At 34.8% G+C, this 14,547-nt stretch overlaps 1 protein-coding gene across 4 annotated transcripts; it reads right to left on the bottom strand.

The window, feature by feature from the left end:
• Positions 1–818: 818 nt before the first annotated feature.
• Positions 819–12,284, bottom strand: LOC149780306 (uncharacterized). 4 transcript variants are annotated; one of them, XM_089937142.1, is made up of 3 exons: positions 12,237–12,284; positions 8,009–8,135; positions 819–1,546 (listed from the first exon to the last, which is right to left on the bottom strand). In XM_089937142.1, exons 2-3 carry the CDS (start codon positions 8,129–8,131, stop codon positions 836–838), a joined length of 834 nt encoding a protein of 277 aa, XP_089793268.1. In that variant the 5' UTR covers positions 8,132–8,135; positions 12,237–12,284; the 3' UTR covers positions 819–835. The 4 variants fall into 4 exon arrangements, with proteins under 4 accessions (XP_089793268.1, XP_089793267.1, XP_089793266.1 ...); XM_089937141.1 differs by having other exon boundaries at positions 12,232–12,279; XM_089937140.1 differs by lacking the exon at positions 12,237–12,284 and adding an exon at positions 12,002–12,217.
• Positions 12,285–14,547: the final 2,263 nt, after the last annotated feature.

Genomic DNA, 14,547 nt, shown 5'->3' with positions numbered 1-14,547 from the left:
TATATGAGTAAAGTACCTCATTTTTTCACTATTTGAGTGAATACATCATTTTACTATGTGAAAGTAAAGTACATCATTTTTACTATTTGAGTAAAATACATCATTCCTGCGAATCATTTTTTCTATTTGAGTAAAACACATTATTCTTTATGTTGTGTGAACTTACAGTGAATCGTTTTTAGTATCTGAGTAAAATACATCATTCTTTTCGTTGTGTGAAATTACGGTGAATCATTAACCTTTGTCCTCGTACCTTGTAAGGTCATTTACTTGTATTCACATTTATGTTACATTATTAGGTTTGTGTGGATTGTATTAATTATGTCAAATATTTGGATTTTATACACACACATATTAATCATAATTCATTCTTTGTTTGAATCATTCATCAATAAATATTGTATTTGTATCACCATCAAAAGTGTTCTGTTATAAATCCGAAATCCAACCCAGTTATCTTGTTACAGTGGTCAAGATGTGACAGACTTCAATTTTCAAAGTCCTTAAGAAGCTGAAACCATTAAAGGAAAAACAATTTTCAGTGCAGCCAATGTTTCTTACATTCCAATATTTCTCATTGTCTTCAAAGTTGTTCCTTTCTCTAATGTATTTAAAGTACGAAGAGGAAATCAAACTTAATAACAGCTTTCTTTTTGTTTTGTTTTATGCCTAGAATACTAGAAACTTACAAAATCCATCTCATCCAAGTCACCTAATTGTCCACAAGCAAGAAGTGTGGCCTGGACAAACATCAATACAGTTTTGGCCTAACAAAATCGCTGTATGATATTACAGTAACATACAATATAACACATTAACAAGAACATAGTTACATTTATTTTTTAAGCTGCTGTTGTTTAGATCTGTAAATGTTGGTCTTGGTCTTACTATCAGACATTGGTAGTTCAATTTCCTCATCATTTAACCAGTCAGGGGGATGATCAGTACCCCATCCCATCATTTTGTTGTAATACTCTGGCACACTGAAATCTGAGCAAACGGCCAAAAATGGTTGATTCTTAATGAGAATATTCCCTCTCATGTATGAGAAAGTATTCTTTTTTGGTCTGGGTTGCACATCAGACATTGTAAATTCTAACTTTCTATGCCAGTAATGGAAGTATCGCACGACTGCAACATATCTGTCTGCATCCTTGTTGTGGTAAATTCTGGCCAGGACACAGCTAGTTAATCTATACACCGTCAGTAGAAGAAGGCCCGAAAATCCAAGTACAGGAAAAATGATCACAACTGGATGATCAATGTAAAGGTCAGTGTACAACACATTACGATGATGATACAAGACGTAAGCTGATGTGCACCATGTTACCAATACACATATATAGGTCAACGGAGGATAATAGGTGTACATATTCAAGTTATTATTCTCATAGATTAGAGAATAATCCGTGCTTACACCATCTTTGTCATACTTTGGAGTAAATCTCCGCACTCCTTTTCTTGTTAACAATGCAGAACGATTTGGAACATAGTTTACTGTCCTGACTTCCAGAAGTTTGTTTTCTGTCGATGATTTAGGACTGACCTAAAACAGAGCAGGAAATAAAATGATATACAATATAAACTGTGGTCTGTGTATAAAAGTTCATGTTTTAAAAATGTAAATGTTAGTAATCACAAAACGTGCTCAAATCTGTGAGTAAAATTTTCATGGATACACTTCCAACATTGTGACAATCAAACATATTTTTAGATTTTAACTTTATATTCTTTTTTTTATAGCTCTCATTAGCAGTAAGGAGACAGGTAAAGTGGTCACTGCTGCATTGTCAGCATCAAAAACCATTTTTTTGTATGGGTTAACTGTTTTGTTCAAAGATGGGCTTCACATGCAGACCAAGGCATTCTTGTTTAGTACAAAATTAAACTGAATAAAAATGACTAGTATTAGATCACCAAAGAGTAGGCCGAGTGTGTAAACAGTGTTTCTGCCATATGTACTTGTGCATATACGTGTCACAGTGTGTCTGGTTTGTCAGAACTACATGACCATGTCCACTTATTAAAGCTTCAATGCCTGTATTTTTCTTAAGTTACTTGCATGAATTTAATGGCCTTTTCTCATATTTTCAGTAACATTGGTTAACAAATAAATGAGTTTCAAGGAAATTTCTTCTTGATGAATTTTAAGAAATCTCAATTCATTTTATTTGGGGATTTCTAAATATGAAGGTTGCTGAAAAGAAGAAAGGAAAAAAACAAATGTAATTACACTGGCAACCAGAAAAGGTCATTAGGGTAAATAATAATAAAATTTCATCTCAGAGCGAGCGAGCTGAAGTACGATTTGTTTTGAAGATACATTTGGTAGTGATACATATTTAGTACAGAATTTGATGCCCTAAAATTCATGTTCCATCCCAAACAAAGTTTTTCCTAGTTATCATAAGTTGCCAATGTTATTTATTCTAAAACACCAGATTATGACCAATTTTAGTTTTAAGACCAATGTGATCTGTGTCCAACAATTTTAGCAATAACATTAAAAATATGTAATTGATATTGTAACCATGTGACAATGGAGACATTAAAACAACCAATCTTACTTCTATACTGAACAATAAGTGTAATAAAATGGCACTTATTGATGAGCAGAGATTGAACAGGAGGCCAGTTTTTGGTCTCTACATTTGGGGACTCTTCAAAATGAATAATCATCAACTTGGCAGAATTTGTATACTTCCTAGTTTTTCAGTTTTACTAGGTTAATATTTTTTAATCTGGATAATTTAAATTTCTAGTCCTTTGTTACATCCATGGCAAGGATTTTTTATTTTCCCCATGTTCTTTTTTATATTGATTGAACATAAAAACTATCCTCATTCTTTTGAAACATTTATTGTTAATAAATCATGTTTGATCCAATATCATCACGTGTTACTTGAAATTTAACAAGTAATACATGTAATAGATAAAACTAATGGAGCCTTGTTACCCTGTATGAATAGAGCTGGAAAATCTTGTATTCTTGAAAATATGTTGTGACAAATGAAGAACTTACACATATATTTCAACAAAATACCACATAAATTTAAAATGATCACCAATTTACAACTATTTATATTTGTTTTCCATCTGTACCATGCAAAACTGCCATACACAATTGGTTGTTTACATCGAGGCAAATGTGGCAATAAAGCAGATATACATTATCGGCCAATCAATAAAAACCATACACTCTGTCTATCAGGCAAAGTTATAAATGGGCAGTGTACAGATGTCATATAATAAGCAATGCTAGATGAAGACACTGTCAACTATTTTTTTCTTCTAATTGCTGGCAATATTTTTTAAGTTTCTCTGACATATCATTCTGATACCAAACTGATTTACAAAATTTAGCAGACAGTGTCAGAAATTATAGAAGTGCCAGGCCAATCAACAGTTTCTGGATGAGGAGTTTCGGATTGTTCACTTGTGGAACTCCCCAGTCTATTTCTGAGAGTCACTGGCATAAACTTATGAGTCCCTCACTTGCAAATGGACAGAAAGGAAAACGAAAAAAATAAATGATTATTTTATTATATATCTGGATTATATCCTCATCCTCATGAAATCACATTAGGGAGAAACTGTTTTTCAGTAACTGTCCAATGTTTTTTTAATATATCATACTGCATTCTACCATCTGCAAACTAGTCAGTGTAGTTTCCTTTTCTTTGATTTCATAATGTATGATTGGCATTCAGTTCATCGAAGTCTTCAAGTACAGGATGCTCCTCAATTACTTTGTTTATTTTATTTACTGTATTACTGCAGTGAACTGTGCTGCTTTTGCAGTCATCATTTTTCACACCAATTTTTCTCAATAGTATACAGGATTGTCTGTCTGTCTTTTTTGCATAGCATGACAACCCTCAACAACAACAATTAAGTCAACCAGGTTTAGTTTTTTTTTACAGTTAATGGCTGATAGCTGCATATTTCAGTATATCCAATCTAAATGAAAAGATTTTGCCTCCAGTCATACACTACTCACAACCCGTTTTTAATGTATGACCTAATTCCACTTTTTTAAATCGTGAGAACTGCTTCAATCAATTGGGTCTCTATGTTCTTACATTTGTTGTTGTTGTTATAGGGTTTTAACGCCATTTTTCAGCACAAGATAGGCTATACATGGTGGCCAGTATTAATGGTGGAGGAAGAACCCGGGAAAAGCCCGGAAAGAACCACTGACCCATGAGAAGCTACTGGCAAGTTATCTCATATATCCACACTGGCCGAGCCAGAGACTCGAACCCACGCAGACAGAGGTGAGATGGCAGTGATCTGTGATGGAAAGCACTTTAGACCACTCGGCCACTCGGGGACCCCTCTTACATTTATAGTTCTGATGCAATTTTTCTCAGCGCCCTTCACCAAAGTCATGGTGGAGTCAGCATTAAATATAAATTCAGAGTTTGAGTTCTCCTTGTTGTCTTCCCCTGTGTTCTAACTTTTGTCTATAGTCTGACTTTCATTAGCCGGGGTGTCATTTTCATTGCAAGTCCATTCCCAAAAAATGAAATCAGATTTTGCTAACTCATTTTGATGAGTCCAAGTACTTTTCTGCACTCTTTTCAAAGGTACCTACTGATACTGCAGTCCAAATATTACTAAAGTAGCAGTTATTATTATTATTATTATTATTTAATGATCAGACAGTACTGTCAAACTCAAACTCTGAGAAAACTTTGATTACTTTCATGACTGATATACACATCATCCCCAATTCAAACACTACAAGAACAAAAAATGGCATTGTTTATTTGCTGAACAATCATCATGGGTGCTTAAATACGCATTTTACAAAACTTCATTTTTTTTTAAATTCGCCACATCGGAGAAAGATTAACTGTTAATTAGTCACACTTTATTATTGCCTGTTTACCTAAGTCTAGCCAATAACTATTCCACCGATCAGCCATGGCTGACCAAACTTATCAATAGGGAAGCATCATGGACGAAAATGAGGCATGTCACAGGGAAATAATGTATTGAGGAAAGGTACATATGATGAGAATTTCGTGCATTATTTGACACAGAAACTCTGTCCCTGAGGTCCCTGTGGTGCTTTCCTTTTATGACTTATATTATGAGTCTAGTTTATTAAATGTTTTCTTTCCTCACAAGGCCAAAAGTTGTTGGACACTTATGACTAGCATAAATTTTATATAATTTCACGAGGGAACACTTACGACACAAACATTCCATCATATACATAGGTACAAATTATATGAGAATCATTTTTTTAATGTTGAAGATATCTGCATCAATCTGAATGTGTAACGCTATGCTTTTGTAGTCACCTGAATGACCACTCTACTAATGAGTAACCAGAATGCCAATGGCTACTCTCCTAATGAAAAACTGAACATCAATGACCACTCTTCTAATGAGAGCAACCTGAATGTAATGACCATACTCGCCTAATGATAATAACTTTAGTGCCAGTGACCATTCTCCTAGTGAGTAACCAAAATGCCAATGACCACTCTCCTACTGAGAGTAACATGAATGCCAATGACCACTCTCCTAATGAAAAACCGAATGCCAATGACCACTCTCCTTATGAGTGTAACCTGAATGCCAATGACCACTCTCCAAATGAGAGTAACCTTGAATGCCAGTGACCACTCTACTAATGTGAGTAACCTGAATGTCAATGACCATAGTGGCTAATGCAAAACTGAATGACAATGACCACTCTCCTAATGAGAGTAACACGAACGCCAATGACCACTCTCCTAATGAAAAAATGAATGCCAATGACCACTCTTTATGTGTAACCTGAATGCCAATGACCACCCTCCTAATGAGTAACTTGAATGCCAATGACCACTCTCCTAATGTGAGTAACCCTGAATGCCAATGATTACTCCACTAATGTGAGTAGCCTGAATGTCAATGATGACTCTCTTAATAAAAACAGAATGCCAATGACCACTCTCCTAATGTGAGAAACTGAATGCCAATGATCCTTTTCCTAAAGAAACTAACCTGAATGTCAATATGTGAATGACCATTCTCCTAATTAGTTAACTGAATGCCAATGCCCACTCTCCTAATGAAAAACGTAATGTCAATGACCACTTTCCTAATAAAAACAGAATTCCAATGACAGTAACCTGAATGCCAGTGACTATTCTCCTAATAAAAAACTAAATGGCAATGACCACTCTCCTAATGAAAAACTAAATGTAAATGACCACTCTCCTATACAAAACTGAATGTCAGTGACCACTATTCTAATAAGAGTAACCTGCCAATGACCATTCTCCCTAATCAAAAACCAAATGTCAATAGCCACTCTCCTAATGAAACACTGAATGTCAATGGCCGAAATAAAACTAAATGTCAATGACCACTCTCCTAACGGCAGTAACCTGATTGCCAAGGCCCACTCTCCTAATGAAATACATGTCAATGACCACTCTAATGACAGTAACCCGATTGCCAATGCCCACTCTCCTAATGAAAAACATAATGTCAATGCCCACTCTCCTAATGACAGTAACCTGACTGCCAATGCCCACTCTCCTAATGAAAAACATAATGTCAATGACCATTCTCATAATGACAGTAACCTGACTGCCAATGCCCACTCTCCTAATGACAGTAACCTGACTGCCAATGACCACTCTCCTAATGTAAAACATAATGTCAATGACCACTCTCCTAATGACAGTAACCTGATTGCCAATGCTAACTCTCCAAATGAAAAACATAATGTCAATGACCATTCTCATAATGACAGTAACCTGCCTGCCAATGCTAACTCTCCAAATGAAAAACATAATGTCAATGACCACTCTCCTAATGACAGTAACCTGATCGCCAATGCCCACTCTCCTAATGAAAAACATAATGTCAATGACCACTCTCCTAATGACAGTAACCTGATTGCCAATGCCCACTCTCCTAATGAAAAACATGTCAATGACCACTCTCCTAATGACAGTAACCTGATTGTCAATGCCCACTCTCCAAATGAAGAACATAATGTCAATGCCCACTCTCCTAATGACAGTAACCTGAATGCCAATGACCACTCTCCCTAATAAAAAACCCAATTGTCAATGACCACTCTCCTAATGAAAAACATAATGTCAATGACCACTCCCTTAATGACAGAAACCTGATTGCCAATGCCCTCTCCTAATGAAACAATGAATGTCAATGACTCTCTCCTAATGAAACACTGAATGCCAATGACCACTCTTCTAATGAAACACTGAATGTCAATAACCACTCTTCTAATGAAAAACTGAATGCCAATGACCACTCTCCTAATGAGAGTAACCTGAATGTCAATGACCATACCTGCCTAATGATAATAACTTTAATGCCAATGACCACTCTCCTAATGAAAAAGTGGGTGTTATGATGGCAATTAATCATGAGACCCACACAAAAAAATTTAAAAATACCTTTAACATATCGTTTGAAAATGTGTTTTTTATTTTAAATAACTGCTTACTTTTTGTTAAATTAAATGGATATCAATCTAATATCTTTATTATTTACTGTAGGTAACATCAGTTCCAACTTTAAGCTTTGTTTATTATTAATGGAAAGACTGACACTTTTTGTCACAGAATGTTGAACTCGTTGCATATATGAAAACAAAAGTGAATACCATCATTAACATTCATCTGTCTCAATAACAACAAAATTGAGAAAAACTTTATTTTATAAAAAAATCAAAAAGATTTTGTGTGAATTTCTGCAAGAAAGATAACAAAAGGAACAGTTACTACTGTTTTAAAAAATATGATACATTTATTATAAACAACTGTTTTTGTGGAAAATAAAAAGTGAATTTGAATGTAGGCTTTCGATGCAGACCTTGTATTTATTCCTTTCCTTTTTTTCAATGTTCTTTTTTTTTTTTTACAAATAAACAAAAGGTAGAAAATAAAGAAAATTTCAACTAGTTTGTTTCTCTATTCATTTTCTTCTTTCCAAAGATCATGAGAACAGGGCATATTCATAATTGATTTACCGTTTGAAATGATGCCACAGGCAAGGATGTCCATATGAATCTGTAGCTAGCCACTTGGTTAGAAAATGAGGACTTGAGAATGCCTTGGATGGTTTTGCAACTTAGTCGGGACAGTAAAATCATCTTGCTGCAAAGAAAAGACGACTTTTTTATAGTGTTTTTAAGAAATGTATTGCATATCTTTATTGGGCATTAAAGTAAGCCTAAAAATACATTTACCCACAAGACAGTTAACAGGAAGTTCAAAGTGGTAATATTCATAGCAAGGAAACAAAATCTCTGGTTTCTTTTGGAATTAGCAATGTAAAGATCCTGTGGTATGGCAATTCACCCACACAAAATCAAAGAAGCGACTAAAATTGCACCAAATAAACACCCAGCCAGATAAAAATGAGACTCAAATGGAAATCAACTGATCGAAATGAAAATGCACAGACCCAATGTGGATCAATGGACCCAAACAGAATTAAAGAGACCCAACTGGAAATAAACTAACTCTAGCTAAGATTTGTATGGATCCAAGTAGTGAAAGAAAGGGAACCTAATGAGCCCATGGAATTTAATGCACTCAAAGATATATAATTAGTTAGATTTTTTATTTATTACTAAGGGCTGTTCCAGTAAAACATACATGGGACCCAGGGAAGGCACTCTTAATGTGGGGTACTCATCCATACATGCAATTTAGAATTTTCTTATCATTTTAATATGAACTATGTGAAATCTAAGTACCCTGGCATAACTTTAAAAAAACTTCCTTCCCTGGATACCATCTATGTTGAATGAAACAGCCCGTAGTTACCAATTCTTAGTAATTTGTAAACAATGTATCTCCTTTTTATCCTTAATTAGTAAACATAAACATGTTGTGTTTCAGTGAGAACATGGCAATTATAAATTAAAGGTCCTAAAGAACAGTGTTCACTTCATTTTTCAGTCTTATATCAAGATTTTTTTCTCCCTCTGAATACACTGGTTTGCCAAATGATAAAGTTTCTTTGGTGCTTATCAGAGGTCACATTTGTGTCTTTTCCATTCTACTTTGACTTGATTTAGTTAAATTTGGGTCTCCAGTTTACTTCCAATTCATTTCATATTTTGGTCAATATTTCAATTTGGGCCTCCTTTTTGGATCCATTTAGTTCCATCTGAATCTCCTTTTAGGTCCTGTAAATTCCATCCGGGTATCCTTTAGGTTTGTATGACAAAATCTGAGTCCATTCTCTTCCATTAAGGTCTTGATTAAGGAACACCGAGATCCATTCAGTTTCAAGTTGGCATCATTTATGTGTCTTTTTAACTCTATTTGCACCTCCATTTCAATTCACAAGTTACCGGCAGGTCCATTTGAGTCGATTTGGGAGTATCAACAAGCAAAAGATCATATAGTACCTCATTATTATTATGTAATAGCTTATTGGCTTACTTAGTTATGTCACAGCCTGCGGTAGGTATGTCATGCTGCAGACTCTTATTAAGTTTAAGAAAAGAACCTATATTTTTCTCTCTTCATGCATATACCCTGATAGCATACCAACATTGGGCCAATGCTGTACCTATGTCAGTCCAATGTGGTTAATGATGTTTATCCAACATCAGTTTGCTCACTGGCCCTCTGCTGGATCAACATCATGCCAATGTTTGCCCAACAGTGGGCAAAGTTGAAACAATATTGACCCAACATCACAATTTTATATACATGACCAAACTTAACCATCGATGTCAACCCCAAAGTATCACATGAATGACCAAACTTAACCATCTCAATCATGCCATGCTTGGATAAAACACAAGACATCTGGTTTCCACAAATATTTTTGTAATTTCTGTACTGAATATATAACTCAAATATGCATAAATTGATATTTAAATATATGAAGCTTATAAAAATCCTAAATTCTTGAAAACAAATCTACTTACATGATGCAACATGAAAACTATTTCCACAACTGAAGAGTAAAATTTCAACAAGGAAAAAGTTATAAAGTATTCTGCTCCACAAATGGGTTTTACAGATTTAGTTTTTGAGATGTCACATGAAATTATTTCACTGCTATATTAAACTTGGAAAAATTTGTCCCAACCTGGGGCCAAATCATATAATTTCAACACAAGCAACACAAATGCAGAACAACTTTGACCAATTAATTTTTTTCCAATATGGGAATTACAGCTGCTGAACATTAGCCCAACAAGTGCTCTTCCAATGCCAGAAATTGAGGAATGGCCCAACAATGGCTCATTGTCATATACCCAATGCCAATCATACAATTATCTGCCATCACTGGCACAATGTGTGTGCTAACCTGGTATGACCAATCGATCTATGAATGTATGTACCGTATACATCATTAGCATGAATCAAATGCATGGGAATGACTCATACAAATTTATGTTCCAGAAAGTCTGTTCAAGTAGATCACATTTTTAATTCATAAAGTCATAAACAGCAGATTATTTGTCAAACACTGTCCCAGTTTTCTTAACTAATTAGATCATTTTAGTTTCTTACTGGCTCATTAAGTTTGTTACTTTATTCAGATAGTGTGAGCTTGAAGGGGAATCTTCAGGGTTCAATTTTTAGGCTTCTTAAATTGATAATTTTAAATTGTTTTGCCAAAGGATGCTTTCAGTGGTGTGCTTTTCTCTTCAAAAAGTGTCTTCCATAATAGGACACAAAAAGCATGGTTTCAAACTTTCAAAGCCAACAATGACTGGAACATTATATCATAAAAATTAATTGGCATGATTACTTGTAAATGTGAAATGCAAGTTTATTACAACAAATTAAGAAAGGCCATCAAACAAAATTTGTTTATGTTATTCCTTTTGATTTACTCTTCTCAAGGGAACTTGTCCATGCTATGAATTACTGTTATGAATCAAAATTAAACCTCACTTCTTAAAGGTTGCATGTCGTTGGCACTTGTTCCTGACAATCAGAATAGAAAAATATAGTGGATTCTCCATTTAGTTGATTTGTGTGTGGGGATGTGAAGGTAGCATTTCTCACTAAATTGTCTATTCCTACTGATTCAGAAATGGTTACTGTTCAACATCATACTACACAAATGTTTAGTTTGGCTGAGTTTGGTTTATAAGTGTGAAGTACTTTAATGCAGTACATGTATTGGCTATATCATGCTGAGTAAATGGGAGGTAATGCCCTTCCCAAGGTCTATGCAAATGTACACAGTTATAACAGGCAACATTTGTGGATACATCAACTGAGGTTGTAATACTGAACATAAACCTAATCACAGGTAAGGCAATTTACTCAATCAGACCAAACTGGACATAATCTTACTGGACAAGAGCTATATAGAAATGTAGAGTTGTTATGGAAATCTGATGCAGATACAGATAACAACCACACAAATATTTTATTTCACACTTTAGCAACAGACCTTTTAATCACAGAGGGGACATAGGTATATTTTAAAACAAAACCCTATACGCAAACTGCTTGAAAAAATCTATCATGCCCAGTATATTTGTTTTACCAGTTTTATATCTTAAGGTAAAAAATAAACAAAAACAACGACAAATAAACAACCGGCCGTAAAGAAACTTCAAACCTCCCATCACTTTCGAGGAAAGTTACATGACTGGTTCCTTCGGTAGTCCTACATGTATGACCTCGACTCTGATATTTATGTTTTGGTAGTCTGGGACGTATCACTAAAACATAAATAATAACATGCGATACGTCTTATATTTTAGGATTAATTGTAGGACTAGTCCCTTCAATACATAGGGGCTCGTATCGTTGCTTACAGTTGACCTGTCATATGTGTACTATATAACTAGTTATTATGTAGTACATGTATGACAGGTCAATTTTAAGCAACGATACAAGCCCCTGTGCTTCAGTATACATTTTTCTCTTGCTTTTTTATACATGTATATTTATGTTGTAGCAAATAATTTTTAATATAGTGAAATTTACAACTGAGAAAGGTGATTAGAAGTAGCATAAATAAAGTATTTCACTGAACTACTACATCAATCATGGCTTCTGCAAAAACTGCTTCCTCGAAATTGGGCTACTGCACCGTCTGCAGAGGTCACATAACAACTTTGACCGAGTAGCTTAACGGTAAAAGACAAATTTTACTATTAAGGAGGCTCATGCATTTCTCCTGAAACTAGGCCTAATAGAAACAATACAAACAGCTTGAGAACAGTATAAAAATCCAATGAAAAAGTCAATGTAAAAGAACCTTGCCGTTCGTTAGGATTTCACATAGTTTGAACGAAGAAGAAAGGGATATAACTCGTAGACGTCTGTTGAGCTAGCCGTGTACATTATGTATGACTTGGAAGTGGGGGGTGGGAGGAGTTACGAGTTAGAGAATTGCAGAGATGCTTTGTGTGAATGAAAGTTTGAGCGATCGTGTTTTCAACATTTTATAATAAAGCGATTTTCATGTAATTGAGCATACTTGCAGAATGCATTAATGGAATTACTGAGTCGGGTGAGTGGAAATAGGTTGGTAAAAACACAATATATTCACATTTATTCAGTACAGGTTTTGAACATGAATGGATGGCCACACTCTGTGCTGGCACGAATCTCTCTCTCTCTCTACACACACACACACACACACACACACACACACACTTTAGCACAATGTATCACAAAATGGGAATTCCTGGTCTTGTTGCTAAAGGCGCTTTCCCCAACCAATGTTGTTATAAGCATAGTGGAATTATATAATTTGTATCTCTTCCTTTTTGCAGAACACAGTCGAATTAAATATAAACAAAATTCTGTAATTTTGTTTGTTGATTTAATCGACATTTAAGATAGCATGTGAGGTTAGTTTGCAACGTTGTGATATATAATGAAGCGAAATATACATTGCGCCGTTATCTGCAAATTTTCTTTTTATTATCGCTGATTTATCAAAAGAAACACCCCATATATAAGTTCTTAATGATAATTCGACTGACAATACTTTCCATACATCACTGTCACATAATTACCCAAGACTGAAATCACGCCCATCATAGGTACAATACATGAACCATGATTTTTGTTTAAGATCAATGTATACTTCTGGATTGTTTAAATTCATTTTTACTATTGTGTATGTTCCATGTAGCAGCAGGGAGGGTGAATAGACCTTTTCGTGGGGCGTCTTTTAAAAAAACATAAAGTTTCATACGAAAATGAAAATATAAGCGTAATAATGTCAAACCGAAGCCTCTAACTGACCGAGAGTTTCTCTAATTGGGTTTGTCTATTTTGTTACTTCAGCCTTGCCGTTCGTGTTATTTTAAAATAAAATTTGTATGTGTTTTTGTTTACCATCAGCATCATGGATTTATTTGGCAGTGCTACTTATATCATCGACTGAAAAAATATTGAATCAATTTAGAAGGATGTCGACGTTGCCACGACGATAATAGGTCTAGCAAGATATTCAGATGATTATGCAAGATCAGCCGGCCCGACAATGATGTTTTAAAAGATGATACTGACCACCCTGACAACAGACAATATAATATAATGCGACCAAGAAACTTTGCAGACAACGCTGACGTTGATGATTGGCCGGTGGTTCATGGTGGTAATAAAGATTACAACTTAGGATTTACATCACGACGATCAATGTTGAAGGGTAATCGTAGAAAAATTTCATGCGCAATTCCATTATCTCATATCTTTGGATTTTGTATAAAGGTTAGAAAAAGTTATCTTCAGGGCTAGACATACAATGGCACTTGTAAGAAAAGCTACTGATGATGATGCAATTTGGCGACCTGCTGGTGATGCTAGTAAAGTAATACTAACAAAACTTTCGTTTTGGATGCCGGTAATGACTCCAACGATAGCCGAAGAACAAAAGCTACTTTCTTTTATGGATTCATGTGGTAAATCATTGTTATCATGGTTAACAGTAACCACAGACAGTGTTCAAACTAATGTTAATGGTTTATTTACATGGTATATAGCATCATAACAGGGCGATTCTGCACCACGACATATATTTGTTACTTTTCAAGATTCTGCGCGAATAAATTCACAAACACGCAGCAATATGATATTCTACCAAACTTGGAGTTAGTGAAGTTTCTTTAAGAATAAACGCACATCAAGAACCAACTGAGGATATATTATTAAATTTTGATCAAAATCGTGTAGCACGTGCATATCATCGTTTAATGAAATTTATGGGACGTGATCAAAATATAGATACTGGTTTGCAAATATAATAGCTAAATTTTACAACATTGTATCAGATTTACTACTTTTCGCGGAAGCATCTTTATTTATTTTGACAATTTGTCGTTGATATTCACTTTCGAGCTCAAGTAACACAACCTTCTATTGCCGTAGCTGGTCCACCAGCTGTTCATGGTGCTTACAGAGCAATTGCTGTTATATTCAATGACAAAGCAATGTTACTTGAAGGTATTGGTGGACGAATGAGAATTACTGATGCCCCAGTAGAACATATGTAACATCGCTTATAAAACGACGTGTAACACTGGACAACAAATTTTTACAAAAGTCATGTTACTGAAATAAA

This window comes from Sinohyriopsis cumingii, chromosome 16 (genome assembly GCF_028554795.1).
Source record: "Sinohyriopsis cumingii isolate HCF-2022 chromosome 16, ASM2855479v2, whole genome shotgun sequence".
Lineage (NCBI taxonomy): Eukaryota > Metazoa > Mollusca > Bivalvia > Unionida > Unionidae > Sinohyriopsis > Sinohyriopsis cumingii.
Note: the sequence above shows the minus strand (reverse complement) of the source record. Positions and strands in the feature narration are given on the sequence as shown.

Coding starts and splice junctions, on each gene's coding strand:
- LOC149780306 (XM_089937140.1), bottom strand. CDS start 12,021: ATGATTGATGTAGTAGTTCA. Junction 8,136..12,001: donor ATGATTGATGTAGTAGTTCA/GTGAAATACTTT, acceptor TTTTCTTTGCAG/CAAGATGATTTTACTGTCCC. Junction 1,547..8,008: donor CTGTGGCATCATTTCAAACG/GTAAATCAATTA, acceptor GCTCTGTTTTAG/GTCAGTCCTAAATCATCGAC.